At 33.1% G+C, this 25,038-nt stretch overlaps 1 protein-coding gene across 3 annotated transcripts in view; it reads right to left on the bottom strand.

The window, feature by feature from the left end:
* STXBP5 (syntaxin binding protein 5) overlaps positions 1–25,038 on the bottom strand; it is a 167,975-nt gene that overhangs the window by 11,012 nt on the left and 131,925 nt on the right. For all 3 annotated transcript variants that reach the window (XM_038526294.1, XM_038526295.1, XM_038526296.1), the window contains 5 exons: positions 23,076–23,126; positions 16,945–17,184; positions 15,129–15,498; positions 14,007–14,172; positions 5,070–5,181 (listed from right to left, as the gene is read on the bottom strand). In XM_038526294.1, coding sequence (XP_038382222.1) covers positions 5,070–5,181; positions 14,007–14,172; positions 15,129–15,498; positions 16,945–17,184; positions 23,076–23,126 — 939 coding nt within the window. The remainder of the gene's footprint in view (positions 1–5,069; positions 5,182–14,006; positions 14,173–15,128; positions 15,499–16,944; positions 17,185–23,075; positions 23,127–25,038) is intronic.

Genomic DNA, 25,038 nt, shown 5'->3' with positions numbered 1-25,038 from the left:
TGGGATTTTGACAGAGATTGTGCTAAATGTATAGATCAGCTTGAGGAGCTTGGCCATCTTCCCAATATTAAATCTTCAAATCCGGGAACATAGGATGTCAATCTATTTATCTAGGACTTAAGATCTTTAAATGGTGTTTTGAAGTTTTTAGTGCATTTTACACTCCTTTTGTTAAATTATTCTTAAGTATTTTATCTTTTTGATGCTATTATAAAAGGAACTGTTTTCTTAAATTTCATTTTGTTCACTGCTAGTGCATAGAAGAAATGAAATTGATTTATACTTATCTTGTATCCTGCAATCTTGCTGAACTTATCTGTATTTTTTTTTTGGGGGGGGGTGGATTCCTTAAGATAATCTATTTACAAGATTATGTTATCTGCAAATACAGACTTTTACTTTTTCCATTCCAATCTGCAAGACCTTTAGTTCCTTTTCTTGCCTAATCGTCTAGAATTAAAACTCCAAGTATAAGGCTAACTAAAGAGGTAAGACTCTTTGAATTTCCATCTAAAGGTTAGTATCAGTTACAACATTTTTGTGGGGGGAGGGCAATTCTGATAAGGACTTCATTAAGTGTGTATCTGTGTATGTATAAATCAGTTTTGGGAGAATTGATGCCTTTTACTGAATCTTCTACTGCATGAACATGGTATATTTCTTTTGAGTCTTTAACTTCTGTCAACAAAGTTAAATAGTTTTCTATTTTTCCCATAGAGGTTCTAAACATCTTCTATTAAGATTTATTTCTAAATATTCAACTTTTTTGGTATGTTTTGATAGGATATGTGGGTAGACAGAATAATGTCCCCTACTCCTCTAAAAGATGACCATACTCTAATTCCTGGAACCTGTGATTCTATTACCTTAAACAGGAAAAGGAACACTGCAGATGTGATGAAGTTAAGGATCCAGAGATAGATTACCCAGGTAAACCCAATGTAATCACAAGCAAAGAGCTACATGCAGAGAGATATGGCTTCAGAAAAACAGAGATACAACAAAGTTGTTGGCTTTGATGCTTTAACTAGGGCAATTATATTCTCTTATCTTTCTTTATTCCTGACAGTGTTTACTTGTGCCATCCTCTTCTTTTGTGTAGTTTCACCAGAGATTTATCAATTTTATTAGATTTTTAAAGAATCAACTTCTGGCTTTGTTAGTTTTTTTTTCTATTTTGTATTTGTTTGCTAAGTCATTACTACCTTACCTATGTTTCTGTGGTTTATTTGCTGTGTTTTTTACCTTTTTGAGATGGGTCCTCAAGTTCACTCAATTTCATGTTTTCTCCTTCTAATAATACTGCATATATATTTAAGGTTATAAATACCACTGCTACTTTAAATGCATACCAATTATTATGAATTCTTTGACACATGGGTTTTTCAAGTTTATTTCTTAATTGTCAAACGGGAATTTAAAATTAGCTTTGCTATTAATATTAAGCATAAATGGATTGTGATTAGATCATAAACTCTTGATTTTAATGCTTTGAAATTTGATTTTTAAAAAATCATTTGATGTGTGGTCAACCTAAACCCCAACTTTTTAAAATGCAAGTTTCAAACATATAGGAAGATAAAAGAACTATATCATAAGCATCCATACATTATCTAATTTTGATAATAGTTAACTGTTTTTGCTATGTGTCTATATGTAAAATTTTTAAATAAAATATTTAAAATTCATTATACACATTATGACATTTTACTCCAAAATAATTTAGTATACCTCTGTGTTTGAAAAGAATGCATTCTGTAATGTTCTATATCTGTTCATTAGGTCTAAGTTAATTAATTGTGTTGTTCATATCTTCTATATCCTTTACTATAAGACTTATTGTTGTCTGCTTTTATATCTCAATCAATAGGCATATTCCCCCACTATGATTGAGAAATGGTCTCTTCTAGTAGTTATGTCAATATTTGTTTTTTATATATTTTGAAGTGAAATATAAGGTACATTCATTAATGTCCTAATGTTTACACTTTGATATTAATATAGCTAAACCAGCTGATTCTTCATTTGTGTTCATGCTTTTCTTTTAGAATTTTAATATTTGTTTTCAATGTCTTTTGTGAACAATGTGCATTTCTTTTTTTCTTTTTAAATTCAACTGGATAATTTTTGCCTTTTAAATGGGACATAATTGGGGTGCCTGGGTGGCTCAGCCAGTTAAGTGCCTGCTTTCAGCTTGCATCATGATCCTAGGGTCCTAGAATGGAGCCCTGTGTCGGGCTCCCTCCTCAGTGGAGAGTCTGCTTCTCCCTTTCCTTTCCCTCACTTGTGCTATTTTTCCCTCACTTGCTCTCTCTCAAATAAATAAAATCTTAAAAAAAAAAAAAGATAAATGGGATGTTATTACTATGGTTATTTATATTTAAGTCTACCATCTTCTATGTGCTTTCTATTTACCTCATCTGTTTTGTGTTCTTTCCTCCTTTCTTGCCTTATTTTGGAAGGATTGTGATTTTCCTGTTATTCACCTGGAAGTTTTGTACTAGGTTATAGAAATCACCTTAGAAATTATAACATGCATCCTTAACTTATTAATGCTACCTGATATTTTTAAAAAGTCTCCCAAAAAATGTATGATCTCAGATCACGTTAAATCCACTTTACCCTTTGTGACTCCCTTGATTTTGTTTATTTGTATGTGTATATGTATATACACATACTACAAGACTTTGATTTACAGTTTATAAAGATTATATTTATACATGCACTTATTACTTTCTAAAACATTGTTTCCTACTTCTCTGACATTCCATGGAGGATTATTTTCCCTCTATGTGAAGTACATCCTTTAGTATTTCCTTTAGTGTGATGGCAAGTCTTATTCATTTGTTCATTTGTCTAAAAATGTCTCATTCCTGAAGGATATTTTCGATCTTTGGCTGTTGAGAAGCCAGTCTCTAGCTTGTTAAAAGACACCTCATTTTCCTCTAGCCACTCTGAAGATTTTCTCTTTGTCTTTGATATGCTCTATTTTCATGCGACACATTGAGCTGTGAATTTTTAAAAATTTATTTTAGAGAGAGAGTGAGTGGGGGGGGAGAAGTAGGGGAAGGGACAGAGGGAGGAAGGGGAAGGGGAGAGAGAAGGAGAGATGGAGGGCGGGAGAGAGAGAGAGAATGAGAGAATATCTCAAGCAGACTCCATGCCGAGCTTGACGGAGGACTTGATACCATCATTGTGAGATCATGACCTGAGCTGAAACCAAAAGTCAGGTGCTTAATTGACTAATTCAGCCAGATACCCACCAGCTGTGAATTAAAAAAAATAAAATCCTTAGAATTCATTAGACTTCTTGAATGTATGAATTGGTATCTTCTATCAATTCTGAAAAATTTCCAGCCGTATGTCTTTATATATTGATTCTTCTTCACATGCTTTCCTATTTCTTTCTTGAGAAATTTAAACATATGTTAGATCTTACCACTGCAACTTCTATTTCTTGTATCTTCTTTGTATTTACATCTGTTTTGTTTTTCTGTACTACATTCTAGATGGTCTATCTTGCCTATCTTCAAGCTATATAATTTTCTCTTCAGTTGTGTCTAATTTGTGGTTAAATTTATCCAGTTTTTGTTTTTGAATCTTTCAGTTCCACAATTTCATTTTTGTTTTTCACACATTTGTTGTATTGATTTTTATAGTTTTCAGTTATCTGACAAAATGTTCAGGCACAGTACTTATGAATATAATATACATAACTATTTTACAGTTTGTGTCTGATAATTCTAGTATTTGAAGTAACTGTGATTCTATTTCTGCCCTTTCTGTTTTCATTGTTCATGGTATTGATTACTAGTGTTCTAGGTTAACCTGGACAACTTTTTTGAAAAACTATTTTTACAAATAATTTGAGGACTTGAATATGTTATCTGCCTTTAGAGAACATTTTCACTTGCTTCTCCCTGGTGCTGGGGACTTGAGCAGTCTGTAAAAATACTTTAATTAAGGTTGCAAGTTTTCTGGGACAGTCGATAATTTAAAGGCGAGGTCAGTCTGTGTGTCTGAGGACTGATTTATTTCTAGGTCACCTTTACTCTTAAGCCATGGCCTTTGGGGTCCTTGCAAAGAGAAGTTATTGAACAAGATCTCTACCCTTGCCTGTTCTAGGAGCCCATCTTGCTAGTATGAACACAGTTTAGTATCTCAGCCTTCTGTTTCAGATTAGCAAAGTACTCCAGGGTAAAAGTGGCCTCAGTTTGCCAGGCTCAGCACTCTGGGTTCCCATCCTTTCCCATGTCCTAACTATACCTGTTAGCTGTCTGATGTTGTTAAAAATTTTTTAAAAAATACAATTTTTGAATTTTGTGGAACTTTATCAACTACATTGGTCCCCATGACTTAAAGAACAGTCTTTATTTTTAAAAATTAAAACTGACTGATCCTCTCAGTACCAAGATGATTGATCAATCATCTGGGTAAGTTTTGAAAATTAAATTGTACTGCACTGCTACTTACTGATGTTTAATCTTACAGTTTTTCTAATTAGTCAAACACAAAAGGAAAGTTCTATAATACTTCAGTAAAACAGAAAGAATAAAAGGAAAAAAAATTACAGACAGGTAACTCCTATTTGAAAGAAAGGTCAATCATTGATTCATTAGCTCATTCAAGGACAAATTTCTACTATGTGCAATTATGTCGAAGGCAGTAAATGAACTAGATTTTGCTATCCTAAATAACCTTCTAGTTCAATGATAATAGTTCTGGAGGTTTTGTAAAATAAATGTTTACATTAAAAACTTTTTCAAAGTTAATGTCATCAATTAAAGTTAATTATAGAATTGAAATAATAAGATCACATTTAATGAAAATAAAATGCTTTCTAAACCATTCATTTAAAGTTGTGAATACTCCTTTTTAACCACCTGAAGCTACCCCTGATTTTGGTTAGAATGACAGAAAAAAACCTTTTATGTATTTTTGCTAAAAACATGGATATATTAATTACTGACAAGAAAAAAAAGGTGATAATTTATACATAAGAAGAATTTAAATGGCTTGAATGTTTCAGTTTTACAGATACAATATCCAAATTAAATAAATCAACTTACATAGTTCTTCTCTATCAAGAGATTGTGCACCACCTCCAAATAAGCCTTTAAAGAATCCCCTGTTTGGTGCTTCAGGTGCTTCTACAGGAGTGAAGAGTTCACCCAACATCTCCTTTAAAATCAAAACAAACTGTAATTGGTAAAGTTACAGGGAAACTCAACTATAATTCACAAAACTGTCACTAAAACTCTAACTTAAGCTTATAATATGTTGAGATTCACAATTAATGAGCCTGTTTCAAGTGACTACATCTAGTACCTACTGATCTAGTCAAACAGTTTACTGAAGCAGCATAACTTGCTGCTTGCTACTTTGGCTAGATTATTTTCCTTATGTTTCAAGCAAAGATGATATTCTTGCTTAACTGTAACAAGATTTCAATCATTATGACAAAATTTTCCCATAATTCTTAACAGGATTAATAATTAGGTCTTCCTACATTAGGAATAAGAAAAGCTACCAGTAAAGTTGAAAACTTTAGTGTGATGATGAGGATGAAGATATATAGTTTTGGAATTATCATGTTCAGCTGAGTCAGAAAATTAGTAATTTAGAAAGACACTTCTTTTTTCATAAACATAGCCTAGGAAGAGAATTATGCCCATGAGTGTTTTATTAATAAAAACTAACAGTGCCAAGTTAAACAAGTCAAACAATTAAAGTCTCTTTATATTCCATAAAATATTACAGAAAAGTTTATTTGTGTTTCAATAAAAAGACTATTGTTTAGAACAGGCAGCTGACAGCAACTGTGCGGTTAATGGTTCTTTGTGAATAAATTTTAAAAGGGACTATACCGCCTGTCCTGAAATTCCCTTTTCTTTTTATAAAAAAAGAACTATTAAAAATGATTGACAAAAAAAAAAAAAATGATTGACAAATAATAAAAAAATTATTTTTTTTTATTATTATTTTTTTAAGCAAACTATATGTACTGTTTACAGTAGCAAAGGACAACAAATCATGTACAAATTGGTGAATAAACAGAACAGAGCCAGCCGACCTCCCACCCTCGCCCGGACAGCAGAACACAAAGGAAACGCAAAGGCCTTCGGCAAGATTTCAGGCAGGTGAGGGACGATGTCGCGGTCCCGCTCGGGGACTAGGACCGGCGGCAGTGGGTGTGCACGCAGCAGCAGGAGAAGCAGCCGTGTAACTGGTACAGAACAAAATCACGTCCTAAAACATACACCCCACACCTACTGGGAAAGCAGCGCAGCCCACGTCCACAAGGGCAACGCCAAGTCACCGCTGCAGGGGCTCCACCGCTAACATACTGAAATTCCAGAAATGTGGCAGGGATATGGGAAGGTTTCTTTCTATATTGTTTGAAATTGCTGTCACTATTCTTCAGAGTATAGAAATGGTAAACTAACTCAGGAGACAAGAAAGGTTGCTGACATGTTATCAACTTTGTAGATAATACACAGAGAGGGAAGAGGAATTTCTCTAAGGATGGTAGCAATATTATTATAAGGCAGCTGGGAAGCTTTAGAAGCAAAATAAAAATACAGTGAAGCTTTGGGATTGCATTTCTGCCCACTTAAGAGAAGAAGCTATGATACAAAAGACAAGTACATTATTGGTTCCAGGTAGGAGTTCTGCTGTATCTGGTTTTACATTATTATAGTTGAAGATAAAGCATGTACTTTTTAGAGTTTCTTCCTTAGGGCTGGGCTATGAAAGTTAATAAAGGATGTCCAAAGATTTTACTTTTAAGTATATTCATATTAATGTTGTTTGTCCAACCAGATTTTAAATGGGAAGAGATAATTGTTAACAAAATATAATACAGAGTTTCATTTATAATGTTGAGGTGGATTGAAGCCTATACATTTTAATTTTCTTTTCTCTGATATTCTACGAAGTGGAGTAAAACTGGAATGAAAAATTTCAAGTCAATAAGTCAAACATTTTAAAACTTATCGTAGAATATACTGATAACTGTTATATAATACAAATTTATATTACAAGGTGATTTTAGGCATATTCCCAATGTGTAAAACAGATTCCCATTTAAACTGTATCTACTAAATTGATACAACAAAAATGGCAAACAGCTACCATTTGAGGGTCTTTTATGAGTAACATGACATATAACAAGTGATAGTGTAAAGCATTTTAAAATTTATTTTAGAATTATGGTTTACAGCTCTTTATTTGGTGTTTACTGAGCTTATAACTTTACAAATGTAAAGTAAGAAATATTTTAAAAATATGTATTGTAGCTTGTGTTTCCTTGTGTTTCTTTGGAAAGCCTTCTCTTGCTCCTTCTGAACCCCTCATCTCCAAGTAAATGCTGCTTTCTCTCACTACAGCTTAATTTATATTTTCTTTAGTTTTATATAAGTGGAATCATACAACATTGTGAAGTTTTTCTTTTTATTTGCTTGCCTTATTTCACTCAGTATAAAATTACTGTGAGATTCATCCATGATACTGAATGTTATCAACCGTTCATTCCTTTCTATTGATGACTTGTATACTGCAATTTGATTATTCATTGATCTGTTGATAGACACTTGGGTAAGTTTCCAGTTTTTTGGCTAGCACAAGTAAAACAGTTACAAATATCAATTGCCTCTTAAGTTAAAAAACTAGGAATAGAATGGCTAGATACTTGGTTTATGAATGTTTAACATTTAAGAAACTGCTGTTTTCCAAAGTGGTTGTACCAATTTTTTTTTTTTTTTACATTCCCAGCAGTGTATTAGAGTTCTAGACCCTTTCCATCCTTGTAAGAACTGGATATGATATTTTTTAAAAAATTTGAGGAACAGAGAAAGAGAGCGTGTGCCCATGCACACATGAGTCCAAGAAGGGGGAGGAGCACAGGGGAAGGGAGAAGGAAAGGGAGAGAATCTCTAGTAGATACTGCTGAGCATGGAGCCCAACACCAGGCTTGATTTCATGACTCTGAGATCAATACCTGAGTTGAGATCAATGGTTGGACACTTAACTGACAGCAATGGCATAGTATTCTTTTTAATTTTAGCCTTTCTGGTAAAAGTGTTTAATGATATCTCATTGTGGTTTTAATTTATAGTTCTTTAAGGCCTAATAATGCTGAACATCTTTTCATGGTGAAGCATGTGTTCAAATATTTTGCCCATATTTTTACTGAGTTATCTTCTTTCTGTTGACTTTTGAGAGTCCTTTACATATTCTGGATATAAGTGCCTTATAGATAAATGTTTTGCCAAAGTTCTCTTCCAGCCTGTGGCTTATCTCTTTATTTCTTAAATGTTTTTGATGAACATAAGTTTTAAATTTTGTTGAAGTTGTCAATTTGTTCTTTTACAGGTGGTGAGTTACACCTGTTCTTTTACAGGTGTAGCTAAGAAATCTTTGCTTAGCCCAAGTTAACAAAGATCTTCTCTTAGGTTCCTTCTAAAAGTTTTACAGTTTTAGGATTTACATGTAGGTCTATGATCCATTTTGAGTCCACTGCTATACATACTGTGAGACATGAATCAAAGCTCTTTTTATTTTTTTGCATTTTAATATCCATTTTTTCTAGCATAATTTGTTGGAAAGGCAATTCTTTCTCAATTGCATTGTCCTCATGTATTAGTTTATAAGAACTCTATAGTCCATTCCACCAATCTATTTATCCAATTTGATGCCAAAATCATGTTCTTTTGATCACTGCAGCATTAAGTAAATCCTAAAATCAGGTGGTGTAACTTTATTCTTTTTATTCAACTTTATTCTTTTTCAGAGTTGCTCTGCCTATGCTAGGTCCCATACATTTCTATATGAATTTTAAAATAAATTTCTCCCAAAAAATTCCCACTAAAATTTTTGCGATTGACTCAAATCTATAGATCAATTTTTGGAGAACTGATATTTTAATATTGAACTTTCTGACCTATGAACAAGGTACATATTTCATTTATTCGTGTTATTAAAAATTTCTCAGTGTTTTTGTGATTTTGAATGTAGAAGTCTTTCATATTTTTTGTCAGATTTATCCAAAGTAGTTCGTATTTTTTGAGGCTATTATAAATGGTTTCATTTGTCAGATTTATCCAAAGTAGTTCGTATTTTTTGAGGCTATTATAAATGGTTTCATTTATTTAAGATTTTATTTATCTAAAAGAGAGAGAGAGAGTGCAAGAGCGTAAGCACACAAGCTTATTTATTTATCTAAGAGAGAGAGGGAGAAGCAGACTCCTGCTAAGCAGGGAGCCAGACATGGGGGGCTTGATCCCAGGACCCTGAGATTACAACCTGAGCTGAAGGCAGATGCTTAGCTGACTGAGGTACCCAGGCACCCCTAAATGGTGTTTTTTAAATCTCAATTTCCAAATGGCCATTGCTAGCATAGATTTTTTTAAAAAAATATTTTATTTATTTATTCATGAGAGACACAGTGAGACACAGGCAGAGGGAGGAGCAGGCTCTATGCAGGGAGCCTGATGTGGGACTCAATATCAGGACTCCAGGATCGTGTCCGGGGCCGAAGGCAGATGCTCAACTGCTGAGCCACCCAGGCGTCCCAGATTTTTTTTTTTTTTTTTTTATATTGGTCCATATCCTGCATTCCATCAAATTGTCTTTATTTCTAAAAGCTTTCTGGATGTATTTCATAGATAGATAATCATGTCATCTGCGAATAACTGGTTTACATTTTTCCTTTCCAACTGAGATGCTTTTTCTTTTTCTTGCCTGACTAGAACCTTAAATACAACACTGAACGAAGTATTGAGAGTGAACATCCCTTTCTACCTACTGATTTTAAAGAAAAATAATTCAGTAACTCATCACTAGGTATTATGTTAGGTGTAGATTTCCTTAGATGTCCTTTAAGCTCCCTTTTATTCCTTTGCTGAGATTTTTCTCTTTTTTAATTAGGAATGGATGTTGGATTTTATCAACTGCTTTCTTTTGGTTTACTAATATGGTGAATTATATCGATTGACTTAAAAATGTGAAGTCAACTCTGCATTCTTGGGATAAATGCCATGGTAATTTATCATGCCAGAATTATCCTTCTGATATATGGTTGGATTAAATTTGGTAAAATTTTGTTCAGAATTTTTACATCTATATTTGTGAAGTATATTGGTCTATATGTAATTTTCTTGTGCTTTGTCTATTTTTCATATCATATTAATTGTAGCTTCTAGAATGAGTTGGGAAGAATTTCCTTACTTCAATTTTTGAGTTTTGTGTAAAACTAGTATTATTTCTTCCTAAAATGTTGATAGAATTCACCAATGAAGCTCTCTGGGCCTGGAATTTTCTTCTCAATTACTACAATAGATACAGTACTCTTCAGGTTATCTATTTTTTTCTTTAGTAAGCTTTGGTAATTTGTGTCTCTCCAGGAACTTGTCCATTTCATCTAAGTTTTTGAGTTTACTGGCATGAAGTTGTTTATAGTATTTCCTTATTATCCATTTTATAAGTTGTTTATAGTATTTCCTTATTATCCATTTTATATATTTGTAAAATCTGTAGTAATGTCACTTCTCTCAATTTTTGATTCTGGTAATTTTTTAAAAAATATTTTATTTATTTATTCATGAGAGACACAGAGAGAGAGAGGCAAAGACACAGGCAGAGGGAGAGGCAGGCTCCATGCGGGGAGCCTGTTCTGGGACCCGATCCTGGGACTTCAGGATCACAACCTGAGCTGAAGGCAGATACTCAACTGCTGAGCCACCCAGGCGTCCCTAATTCTGGTAATTTGTAACTTCTCTCTTCATAATCAGACTGGCTTGAGATCAACTTTATTGATTTTAGAGATCAAACTTCTTCAATGTCTAATCTGTTGTTAATCCCATCCAGTATAATTTTTATCTCAAACGCTGTAGCTTTTTATCTTCTGATTTTGGTCTTTTGCATCTTCCAGTTAACTTTTTGAATGTGTGGAATACATTTATAGTAACTGTTTGATGTCCTTCTGCTCGAATTCCAATATTTGTGTAGTTCTGGTTTGGCTTCCTAGATTATTCTTCTCATTATGGGTCATATTTTCAAGACAATCTGACTGGACACTAGATCTTCTGACTTTTACCTTGTTGAGTACTGGATATTTCTCATTTCTCTAAGTTGTCTTGACCTTCATTCTGGGATACTAGGAGATATTTTGATCCTTTTGGGTCTCACTTTCATAATATGTTAGGCAGGTCAGAAGCAGCACTCATTTTTAAGGCCAATTATTCCTCAACTAACGAGGCCAGACCTTCCTGGGATCTACCCAATCATACATTAAAGTAGGCTGAATAATGGTCATCTAAAATATCAAGTTCTAATCCTTGAAACCTATAAATGTTACACCTTGTTAAAAAAAAATGGGGGTGGGGGGATCTTTGAAAATGTGACTATTTTGCCATGGGGAAATTATCTTATCTGGATGGGTCCTAAGACCAATTATAAGTGCGGTAGTGAGGTAGAGGAAGATCTGACACAGGCAGAAGAAGAGGAGGCAAGGTGACTATGAGGGAGAGAATGGAATAATGCAACCGTAAGTCCAGGCATGATGTCAGCTAAAAGAGGATGGAAGGAGCAAGGTCTCCTCTAGAGTCCTTGGAGGGATCTATGATCCTGCCAACACCTTGATGTTGGCTGAGTGAAACTTACTTCAGATTTCTGACTTCCTGAAGTGTGAGAGAATAAATTTATGTTGTTTTGGTCACTAAGTTTGTTGCAGCGGCAAGTGCAACAGACACTTCAGAGTCTGAAGTGGTCAGACTCTGCCTCAGTACCTTCCCTCTATGCATGTATAGACATGCATAGACTATCGAGACATTAAAGCTGGAGCACTTCTTTTGTTTTCTGTCTCTCAGGGATTACCTTCTTTCATTGCTTAATGTTCAGGATCTTTAAAACTGTCGTTTCATGTTTATGTCTGCTTTTTTGGGGGTTACTTCAGGCAGGACAGTTAATATGGTCCCTATTATTCCATCTTGGCTGGAAAATCCATTAATGTTTGTAGGCATCTTCCTTATTTTTTTGGTTAAACTTAAATGAATGCACAATGCATTAGGGCACTCTGGAAACCAAGGTATACAGTTTATATTTACTACAGATTTTTAACAAAGCATTATTTTTAGGCACTGAAAATATAGAGTAAATAAAATGTCAATAATGTTCAAAGAAACATTCTATCACAAACTACTTAGAGTTCATTTTTCACTTATCTTTATATCACGAGGGGGCACACAGCCGATACTTATTAAAATAAACTGAGTTACTAAATGACCTTTTCATTTAAAAATAAATACGTAAGGCTTAGTGCCGCTGATAATAATTTTTACTGAAATAAGAGAAAACACTGACCAAAGAATAGACTTGATCCCAAAAAAGTGATGAAGTTTAAAATTTTGAGTAACTGAAGAAAATAAATAAATAAAAAATAAAAAATAAAATTTTGAGTAACTGAATTAAGACCACATTTCAGATGAAAATGAATTAAGAATATATTCGATTGCCCATTATTATTTTTTAATACAATAACATTTTACTAGTGAAAGGAAACAGTAAAGAAAAATTTTATCTTCCCCATAAAAAGCAAAAGTTTAATTCAGACACTTAGGAAACTTCAAAAAATATTTCTACCCAAATATAAGTGGAAATTTATATCTAAAATATCAGATCTGTAATTGATTCATCCTCAAGGTTTATTATATCATTAGAAGTACATTTCTAGGACAGTCTAGCTTACTGAGATAATACTAACATCTGGCGGTATATACTCTGTTAAGCATTATGCTAAGCACTTTATGTGCACTATGTTTTTTAATCTGCATCATATCCTATGGCATGGACACTTTTTAAAATCCTATTTTGAAAGATGATGAAGCTCAGAAATAGTAAGTAACTTGCCGAAGGTCACATACTTGTGTAATTATTAGCAAGGATGGGACTTTAATTCAGTCTTGATGCTAAAGCTCATATTCTAAAAATGAGCCACAAATTCATTATAAGTAAGTAAAATAGGGCTAATTGCAAAAACTTTCATTATAAAGTTCCCTTAGATAATGGTTTTCTCTAAGTATTAATTGTTTTATCTCGATATAAGAGTACTTTTATTTTGAAAGGTGAAATTAAACTGATCATTTGTAATATACAGCTGATCTTTGAACAGTATGAAGGTCAGGGGCCGAAATGTCCTGCACAGTCAAAAATCCATGTATAACTTTTGAATCCTCCATAAGTTTACTAATCATGTACTGCAGACCTTACTGATAATATAAACAGTGGATTAGCAAATATTTTATGTGTTATATTATAAACTGTATTCTTACATTAAGGTAGACTAGAGGAAAGAAAATATTAAGAAAACCATGAGGAAGAAAAAATACATTTACAGTGTTATACTGTATTTACTGAAAAAAAATCTGTGTATAAGTGCACTTGTACAGTTCAAACACATCTTGTTCAAAGGTCAACTGTATATACAAGTTCATAAGGCACTTGAATATTAAAAAAATTTTGTATTTAAAGAATGTAGTCTTTCATAAATAGAACAAAAATATTCAGAGGAAAACTATAAAATATTATTTTTTCTTATATGTATCTACATCCTTATGAATACAGAGTATATGAGAAGGGATGATGCAATGTGTAGATACAATTATTTGCGTATTAACACACCTCCTTAAAAAGGATTTCTTTGTGTGTGTATAATAGATATTTACTATATGTGGAGAGTGGGTATAAAATATATGTAATATTTCATATTTCTCTGCCATCACCGGGTAGGAAAAATATGGATGAATGAAGTAAGTCCCCCTTACAACAAGAGTCAGATGAAGTTATTTTATCAAAAGTCTCAAAGCAAATGCTCTGGAAAGGCAGGTTTTGGATTTTCCCATATAGGCACATTTGTATACTCCTGAGAGCGTAAGAGATGAACAAAAGTTAAGGGACATTAGAGAATATTTCATCCCTGAATAAATTATAGTAATATTTTTGTTATTTACCTGAAGATTTTCACAGGTCTCTTGACTGTAAGTGAGTCTCTGGATTTCTGTAGGTGAAACAAGATATAAAGCTTGTCCATTGTTGGTGAAGCAGAATGTTCTGGCTATCCGCATGTTGGTGAGGGGCAAGTAATACACATCCAGTAGAGGCCTTAAACTTGGCAAACTTGAGAAAAATATTAAAAAGTGGTTAATAATAAACAAGGTAGGTTTGGAAAACAGTATGGAGGGTTTTCAGAAAGTTAAAAATAGAACTATCTTATGATCCAGCAATCACACTACTAGGTATTTACCCAAAGAATACAAGAACACTAATTCAAAGGATACATGAACCCTTATGTATACTGCAGCATTATTTACAACAGCTAAGATATGGAAGCAGTTTTTTTGTATCAATCCATCTATGTATCTATGTATCTATATATACACATGCATATATGTATATATGTGTGTGTGTGTGTCATATACACACAATGGGATATTATTCAATCATAAAAAGAATGAAGTCTCGCCATTTGCAACAACATGGATGGAGCTGAAAAATGTAACATGTAGTGAAAGAAGTCAGTCAGAGAAAGACAAATACCATATGATTTCACTCATATGTGGAATTTAAAAAGCAAAACAGACAGGCAGAGGAAAAAGAGAGAGAGAGAAATCAAGAAATATTCTTATTTATAGAGAACAAACTGATGGAAGATGATGGAAGAATGGGTTAAAGAGGTGATGGGGATTAACAACGGCACTAGTCATGATGGCCACTGGGTGATGTATGAAAGTATTGTAGCACCATATTATACTCCTGAAACTAATACAAAACAGTATATTAACAATTGGAATTATAAAAAAAAATAAGGAAGGTAGGTTTTAGTTTTGAACAAAGTATTACAGAAGGCAAAAAAATGGCAGGACCTTATAAACCTTTATGATTTAGAATACTTGAGAGGGAGATAAAACTAATTTGTGTTCTTCATAAACTTGTTTACTATTAACTGAATGAAAATAAATTCTCAGTGTATATGACTGTAAACAAAAGCATTTAAGTGGGATATCATTCTGTAGTACTATGTTTTAAGGGTGTAAATGCCATATTTGTTTTCTTTAAAAATCTGTAACTCTTACCTAAAAGTCATAATATGTCCATTGGCACAGAAACAGGCAAGGCAAATACTGTTACTCAATGCTACAATATCTCCACGAAGCACAAAAGAGGTCTCTGTAATGTTTTGCTTGTAAGCACAGTTCTGAGTTGGCAGTGAGATGACTTTTGCTTGCTTTTCAGAACATATCACTGCATACTGGTTTTCACTGATTTCCTGAGAAGAGGACGGGGACACGGAGACAGGCCGTCGTTTTTTTAATTTCTCCTTTTCATCTTTTTCTTCAGGAACATTGTGTTCTCTCCAGGATTCATATGCAGGTGGCACTAAGCAGCCTGTGGTATCCAGGAATGCCATTCTCAGGATCGCTCCTTTTAACCTCAATATAGTACCTAAAATATGGAGGTGTAGTAGATAACAAATATTTTAAACCTCACAGCAAATAGGTCTATTCCAACTGTGACACATGGTAGCCATTCAAAAACATGTAGAATGCATATTATACTGAAATTGTATACCAGCTTACTAAAGGGATTCAACCTTCAAGAATGTATCTGAATCCAGAAAAGAAATCAACATTATATGCCCCAACCAGATAAATACTGGGATGCCCAGAACTATGTCTTCTCTCTTATCTGGCAAGTGTACTATCAACAAATTTGAGAGCAAGTGGATGGCATCTTAAGGTTGCACTGTCCAATATGGTAGCCACTAGCGACATGTTGCTACAGAGCCTCTGAAATGTGGCCTATCCAAATTGAAGCATGCTGTGAGAGTAAAATACATGTCAAATCTGAAGACTTAGTACAAAATATAATTTAAAGTAAAATATCTTAATAATTTAAAAATAATGATTACATGCTGAAATGAAAGTATTTTGGATACACTGGGCTAAATAAAATGTTATTAAAATTAATTTCACCTTGTTTTTTTTTGTTTTTTTGTTTTTGTTTTTTTACTTTTTAATATGGCTATCAGAACATTCCTTATGTTGCTTGTCTTTCCAGGTTTTTTTTTTCCCCTATATACAGAAGATTAGTAAGATTACCATCACTATGTAACCTTTTCTAACAACTAGGCATACAGAACATACTCAAATATTTATTGAGCTGAATGAATAAATCAAACTGTTTCTTTGATGTAAAGATAGTTCATAGATTATCATTAAAATCATAATTACATTTTAAGTTCTAAGTAATGTTAAAGTCCACTGTATAAACAAGGGATGATACACTAATGAGGTACAATCATGTTTTTTTCTATCTAAATCAGCATAAATTAGTAATGAAAACCAGATTTTTCAGTTATTTCCAGGTCAGGCTCCACATATATTTGATGAAATTTAATCTTCTTTTCAATATATGAAGGTCATAAATTCTTTCTTAAGTTCTAATAAGTCACCTTTTCCCAATACTTTAAAGAAAAATAACATTTTAAGACTCCACATTTAGATATTAAAAACAGCCAACTGTATGATGCTTAAAAAAATACTTTTCGCTTTTTCTCCTAAATATGGTATCATTCTTTTGTTTACAGAACATAGCATTTTAAGGTACCCTAGAATGCATTAGAACAGTTTTTTTTTTCATTTTCTAATGTAGTAATCATTTTAGACATGATCCTAGAGTTAAAAAAAAAATGCAAAACCTAAATGGCTGTATAAATAAACAATATTCTGGAATCTTTTTCCATGGATTCCTTCATTAAAAACAAGACTATATCTCCATTTAGTTTACATTTTAGAATTCTTAGATCAATTCAAAAATGAAAAGTGAAGGCTTCTACTAAATATAACAAGTCAGACCTTCAATATAAGTATAGCATGAAAGTATACTTACCACTTGGAGAGACAATTACTGGCTGAAGAAGCCTTTGCTCTCCTCCTGGGGGAAGGTTCAGTGCAATGACAAGCACTGTTCCCAATGTAGTACCAACCCATAAACATGGGGAGGGAGAGGAATCTGCCTTTCGGGTAAAAGTTTCACAGAAATGAAGAGCAGAGATTGCTTCTCGAGATTCTTTATCAATGCTGGTTACACTGGAACTCCGTGATCGGCTGAAGGAATTATCTTTTATATCTGAAATGATTTAAAATGATGTGAGATTGCCCAAGTTATAAAAGATCATAAAAACTTGGCCAAATACTTAGTCTGCAAAAACACAAAACCTGTAGCATATTTTAGTTTTCTTTTAATTGAAAAGAAAAACAATTTACTCTTTATGTTAATTTTTTCCTTTGCTTAAATATAAAATACAAACAGATAAATTCACACTTCTCAGAAGTGAGCTGGGTGCATTCCAGTAAAGTTTTGTATGTGTGATCTGCATGGTTTTTAATGCAGCACTTTGTTTTGTATCCTGGTTGCTTTTCTAATCTTAGACCTTACCACCTTCTTTTCTCATGATGCTGTTTCTTCCTTTGGTAATATAACTTCATGGCTGGGTAGAATTAGAAAACTATGGGCATTTTCAGTTGTCTACATTTTAAAAATGCACTTAGAAGTAACTCTGATTCTACCTTTAAATTTGTTGAATGAAGAACTTTTTTTCAAATATGTCCACATGAAAGCCTTTAAGCCATAAAAATTTAGCCTTCATTTTTCTCAAAAGACATTTTAACTGTAATCAACATTCATCCAAGGCATTTTACATCAAAACATATTAACTGGCATCTGGCTTATACTTAATTGCATACCAGGTATAATCCCTTTATCTGGCTCTTTCTGTAATGACAGGGATACTTCAACATTAAACTAATAAACCCTCTCTTGTCTTCAGCTACCTTCTTCACTGTGGCCAACTGCAAATTTACCTTGAGCCTTGGCCTCTTTTCTCTTGGAATTGAATTTCCAAATTTATGGGAATTTTTCCTCTTATGTCTCACTATGCAAAATCAAAATACATAATTTCCTCAAAGTTCCAAATTCTTCTAAAGGCACTTATATTCATGACAATCTTGTTCTAGGGAACAACACTTAAAATGAGTTTCAATTTTGCTCTTCCCTTTCACTTTACCTATACATCTGATGGGATGCCAAGTCCTGTTATTTTATTCCAGTGTTATTTCCTTCTTTCCACTACCAATCAGCCTCCATTACCCTTTGTTCAGGCCTTTATCACCATTCATCAAGACTGCTGATAATTCCCAAGTGGTCTTCCCACCTTCATTCTGTCAGGCTTCTAACACAACTCAATCAAATTTTATAAGGTACAGTCATAATTCTATCACTTCTATTTAAAAAATCTTCAGTGGTTCCTCTTTATTTGATCATGTTTAATATCTTACTCAAGTTTTTAAGATTCTCTACAAAATACTTTCAACTCTTTCCTGGCCCTATCTTCAGGACCTTGTGGGAATAAGCGGTGTCATTTATTGCTCACCAGACATTCCTTGCACTCACCTACTTCACACTTTTGCTTGTTATTTTCTTTCTGACTGGTTCCTGTGCCTCCCCCTTTTCTCGATCTGTCAAAATTGTGCATAATTATATGCCACTTAGGTACCATCACTTTCATGAAGTTTATCTTGAATCCTAAAACCATGTATGGTTGGTTTTTCTCTACTTTGAATCTCGATAGCTTTTCTCTCCCATGGCACTAATAGTATATTTGTTCTGTAGTTCTTTCAGAGTTGTCTTAGGCCTACTCTAAAGTGACTCTAAGTTTCTTGAGTATAAGAGCTGTGTCATTTTGATACCCTACAGAGTTCAGCATAGTGCCTGGCTTAAAAAGTATCCAATAAATACTTGCTGAAGGCAGATCCATAGTTGAAAGTATCTAAAGGTGTGATACATTAAAATTTCCAGTAGTTTTTACTGTTCACATCTAATAAATAGTTCCTCAAATCATATGCTTTCAATGCTATCATGAAAGAAATGACTTCATGCCATAAAAGATAAAAAAAAAAAAACACAACACAGTCAAATCTTCTAAATTGTATTTTATTAAATAGAAAAGGTATAATTGAATTCTAACTATATCCTCTAAAAGCTTTTGTAATTAAATTTAAATTCAGGGGCGCCTGAGTGGCTCAGCTGGTTAGACTCTTGATTCTCTTGATTTTGGCTCAGGTCATGCTCTGAGGGTCCTGGGATTGAGCTCTGTGTCTGGCTCCATGCGCAGCGGGGAGTTTATTTGTTTCCTTTTTCCTCTGCCCCTCACCCTGCTTCTATTTGCATGAACATTCTCTTTATCTTTGTCTCTCTCTCTCCCTTAAATTAATAAATAAATCTTATAAAAAATTTAAATTCATAAATTGACGAATATTTCCCCAAATAATAATTATAGACAACAAAATTTTGATTACAGTTAGCCTCTGAAAATAATAGAGTTACTAGTTATGGCAATAACATGGACAATTTCAGGGCAGCCTGGGTGGTTCGGCAATTTAGCGCCACCTTCAGCCCAGGGCTGATCCTGGAGACCCGGGATCGAGTCCCACGTTGGGCTCCTGCATGGAGCCTGCTTCTCCTTCTGCCTGTGTCTCTGCCTCTTTTTCTCTCTCTCTCTCTGTGTCTCTCATGAATAAATAAATAAAATCTTTTTAAAAAAATAACATAGGCAATTTCAAACTACAGTTCCTAAAAATGTTTTGTCTGTTTTGTCTGTACTTCCTGTTAAAGATTTTGACATGGCAAAAAAAGAACTATTTCCTGTAAATGAAACAATTTTTTATAAGCAACAGCTCATTACTGGATGAGTATGTAATATTAAATATATAAGCTGATTCCAAATGTTAACTCTAAAGTTTTCAAAGTTATTTTAGTAAAATAATAGAAATTTTCCTTATTTAAGATTTTAAGTAATCTCTATACCCAACATGGAGCCCAAACATACAATCTCAAAATCAAGAGTCTCATGCTCTACTGAGCCAGCCAGGCACCCCAAATAGTAGAAATTTTAGATGTAGTTCCCAATGATAAAAAAATATTTGTTACTTTAATAAATCATACACATACCAGGTGATTGGACATATATTTTCAGTTGTGGCCCAGTGACGAAGATAGAAATCACTGAAAATTTGATAAAATTTGAAGGGCATCTAGGTGGCACGGTTGGTTAAGCATCCAACTCTTGGTTTCAGCTCAGGTTGTGCTCTCATGGTCATTAGATTGAGCCTCATGTCTGGCTCTGTGTGCAATGCAGAGTCTGCTTAAGACTTGCTCTCCCTCAGCCCCTCCCTCTTGCCCTCTTAAATAAATAAATTTTAAAAAAATTAAAAAAGAAAATTTGGTAAGATGAATTTCATTATAAATTCATCTGTGTAAAAATTCATACTCTTCTCTATTAAAATTACCATAGGTAATTCACAACTATCTGTACTTCAAATGTAAATTCATAGGCCAAAAAAACAGTGTTTTGATTTAATGGACTAATTTAACTATATAAAATGCATAAACTACAACTGCATTTTATTATGACTTCTCTATAAAAGTTAGCTTACCAAAGAAACTCTTGAGTTTAGATTAATATGTGAAAATGAAGTGAACCTGTATCAATCCTGAACTTACAAAATCCTATCTGCCTAGAACTGTTTGAAATAAAGTTAGAATTTTTAGTAGTTCAAGAATTACAACTTGTACTGACTATTGTTAAATCAGATGTTGTGGATCTTTGTGGCTGGAATTTTAGAAATTGGGTGAGCTAAACAAATGGAACAGAAATTGTAATTTAGATTGTAGTAATAAGAGCAGAAATGAAAATAGCTACCACTAAGCAAGGCCTACCATGTGATATACACTCTCATAATACTTTACATTTATCATTCTATTGAATCCACAAAACAAGTGAAAAGTTTTATTATTTTAATTTAATGAATAATAAAATAGACAAAGCTAATCAGTGGAAGAGTCAGAACTTGTGTCATGTCCAAGTCCAAAACTTTCTCAGGCAACTCCAGATAGACAAGGAGTTAGTCAAACCACCAAAATACAAGGGAGGGTTTTGGTTATTATTGACAATAGTTTTTAAATACAAAAATATATTTGAACATGTGATGTTACTGGAAGCTCTGAAATCAGGTAAAATTTGTTGTTAATTCTTCCATCCAGCTGTAGGTGTTACAAGCACGTTATAAAATCACTATCATGTTACTCTCTGGATGCCTAGATCATTTTAGTTGCATATATTACCCTCTTCTTTCCACATAGAAACTTATATAACAACAACATTTTATTCCCCCCATCAAAACATAAAGCCAAGAGAGTAAACTAGGACATAAGACTAATTCACAATAAGGTATAAAAGTCTAATTTTTTTTCTTCTAGTTTGATACTAGAAAGGTAACATCAGAAATCTAACAATGTCACGCATGCGACTGGGCCACGAAATGCAGCATGGTGAAGTTATAGTCAAAGTGGAGTGTTACAAGATTTCTTCACAAGCCAAAGTGATTTCTAGTTACAGAAGGTTCCAGAGCTAGCCCAATAGCCTCAGATGCTTTAGGACCATCTGGTAGCTTGCTTGAGCCTATCAATAGAATTGTTCTTCCCCATCGACTCCCCAGCCAATGTAAAACAATTACCAGATAAGAATCTCTGTCAAAAAATAGTTCAGCAGTATAATGACTTGAAGAGAAAATTACTTCATTGAGACTGTTCCAAGGTATGTATCAATCAGTTGTAATTGGCTAAGGGCACCAAAATACATTGGCATGTAAGCTAAAACATGAACTGAATAAAGATGATTTATATAAAAGCATGGAATATATATGCTGATTGAATTACTTATATAATTTATAAGTGTAATATTGTTTTTAAAAATAACTATGGCATTTTTTTTTACTAATTTTAAAAGTACTTTTACATGTGTCTTCTCAAATTCTTAAGATAATAGAAGATACAAAACCATTTTAACTAGCAGTATTTAGTTATTAAAATCACAGGCCTCTGAGAGTGATGAAAACTTTGCCCCTCAGATACGCTTGGTTTCAAATTGTATCTTTCATTTATATAGTGGAAGGAGCGATTTCCTTCTCAAAATATATGTTATCATATATTCTAGGATTAATTCTTTTTCCCGTAACACCAGTGTTACTACAGAATTCTACTAAACTGTTTTTCCTTATGTTCAGGATCAGACCTGTACTGCTGACAATGGAAGATTATGCTTACTCACTGATAATCATACACTAACTGAGATAAGAATCTGATTTGGAAATGCTAAATTAGTACAGTGAAATGGACAACACCTAAGTTTGCATTATGCATAAAAAGGCAGTTAAGGAATCTAGAGAATAAACAGTGAGATGATAATGGGGGTGAGCAAATGTAAGGGAGGAAATCTAGTTATTTCGAAGACAAAGGCAGGTGAAATCATCTTCACCTAGTCTACTTTTTATTTAAAGGCAATCAAAATTTCTGAAATTGAAAAAAAAAGTGAGTTTAAAAAGAAAGGCTTCTTTATTTTTATCTTTACTGAAATGTCATTTGTCCCTATTCTGTGTTTTCAGGGAGCTGTTTTTGAGCCGAATATAAAGCAAAAGGAACATGTAAATATATTCATTCTCCTTTCCTAGATTAGGTGCATAGACAGTACTACAGAAAAAGAAATATTTCCCAACTTATCACCAAAAATAATGATTGATATGAGAAATTTATTGTAATACAGAAAACTAATTTATTGTGAAAACATTAAATTCTTGTAAGTTTATAAAGTTCAAATAAGCTTTCAGATGGTTAAATGAGATATAACAAATTAATCTGAAATTGCACAAATTTTAGTCTTATGCTCAATCTTGTTTAAAGTATGAAAGCTGAGAAAACATGTAATTTCTGTTTGCTTGAATTTATAATCTTTTATAATTTATAGATGTCATTCTAGAGGCCATTAATCCTTAAACACCTTAGTCATTTTAAACTTGATTTCTGATTTCTAGTCTACGGTAATTCTAAATCTTTTGATTTCCTTGTCTTCCCCTTGAAGGGAGTTTAACTACAATGGATTTTATTTATTTATTTATATTACTTACCTAAGTCGGGCTTTAGGTCAGTAGGCAAGCTTAACTTCCTTGACATCTTTGCTGAAAAATAAAATGCATTTTTAAAGTTCTGAAGAATATTTGATTCATATTTGTTAATACCAACTGCTCTTCCAGATAGCAGTAAATACTTTTATTACTAAATCTAGATGCTAAGATAATTAAAACACGATTAATAATATTATGGGTGGAAAGTAAATCTTGTTTCGACTTTTTAAAAAGTTTGTACTTACTTGATGTAATATCTGTGTGCTTGAAGCTGTTACTTCAAGAAAACTTTTTAATTGTTAATTATTTCTTAGGTTCACAAGAAAGGGTTAGTCTTTCCTGAGAAGCAAAGTTATTTCTCAGAAAGAAGGTGTTGCAGGTAAGGCCAATAGAGGCAGAAGACTGAGTTTGGGTAGTTGATATAATAAAATCTTTCCAGTTCCTCAACCTCATAGCTACTGGGTTCATTATTTTTTTGTTAATCTCTAGAATATAGGACAACCTCTATCTAAGATTAAATTTAAGTATTTGATTGTATCATACATACATATGGATTCATCTCTTCTTCATGTAAGTTAATACTTCTTATACGTCAGTGGAAAAACAGAGTCATTCATACTCAATCTAAAATTATGGGATTTACAAAAATGTAAACTATCTTTATGTCATTTCTATTTAGCATCAGAATAAAAAAGACTGTATAAACTTACTGGAATTCACTTTCCATCCTCAAAGTCAGTTATTGCCTTAATCTAGGAAGTGATTTAAAGTTAGGAGTTGTTTAACTATATGATGTTAGTGGCAGTGCATGCGTAACAGAATAGTGCTTCCTATGTACAATTTTGAACAAGCACTTGTTAATACACGAATGCATATATTGGGTTAAATTTTGGGCTGTTAAGAGATATTTAAAGCACAGACCCTGCTAGTCCATAAGGGCGCCATGTAAACAAAGAAATCCAGTCATAGTATATAACTTCCACATCTAAAAAAATGACAAATCCAGTATTAGGAAAGAGGCATTAGGCAAACTGGGAAGGGATGGGGGAATCAAGTTCTCATTTCTAAGCTTCATCAATCTAATCATCCTTTAATGAAAAAAAAAATGAGTCAAATATACAATCAGTCCTATCCCATTTTCACCCAGAAATAATTATTATCAGTCAAAAGATAAAATGTACTACAAAACTAAACTAGCCAATGAAATCTGTGGTTAGTTGCTTTCATATAAATGGTTGCCATTGTATTTAATATTCAATTCCCTAAAATTAGAAGATATCATACCCCCAAAACTATCTTCTAAAATGCAATATTAAACACTTTCAAAAGAATTGAGGTTTTCACCAAATATCATGGGTACAACATACACAGACTGATAAATAATATCTATACAATATTATATGTTATCCGAAACAGAAAAATCAGTCTGGTAGAGTCTAAAGACATTAATCAGATGATGTGGCTGCCTCTCTAGACTTCAGTACTCTGCTTTGATCCAGCTATTCTTTCAGGCCAGTGATTATCAAAAACTTGAATGTATACTCCAATCACCTGGTGATCCTATTAAATAAGATTATGATTCTATACTCCTGGACTAGGGCCTGAGATTTAACACTTCCAACAAGCTCCCAAAAGATGTCAGTGCTGCTGGTCTATGAACAAGTTTGAGTAGCCAGGTCCCTAGACTAAAAGAAACTTCAGGATAGGATCAAAACTAATTGAGCAAACCTAGTATGCATATACAGTTAGTCCATAATAAACATTCCCTGAACAAGCTTTAATAAATAGTTTCCAAATGTAGAAGGGTAAAGAATAGTGGTTGAGACTGGATTTGGCATCAGGTCAAACCTGAGATGGAATCCACTTCAACCAACTACCAGATGTGTGACCTTAGGCCAATCACTTTGCCCTTAAACCTGAAATTTCCTCATTTGTTAAGTGAGGATAGATAGTAACACCAATTTCA

The sequence above is a fragment of the Canis lupus genome, chromosome 1 (assembly GCF_011100685.1).
Source record: "Canis lupus familiaris isolate Mischka breed German Shepherd chromosome 1, alternate assembly UU_Cfam_GSD_1.0, whole genome shotgun sequence".
Lineage (NCBI taxonomy): Eukaryota > Metazoa > Chordata > Mammalia > Carnivora > Canidae > Canis > Canis lupus.
The sequence above is the reverse complement of the archived record's forward strand: the minus strand, read 5'-3'. Positions and strand labels throughout refer to the sequence as shown.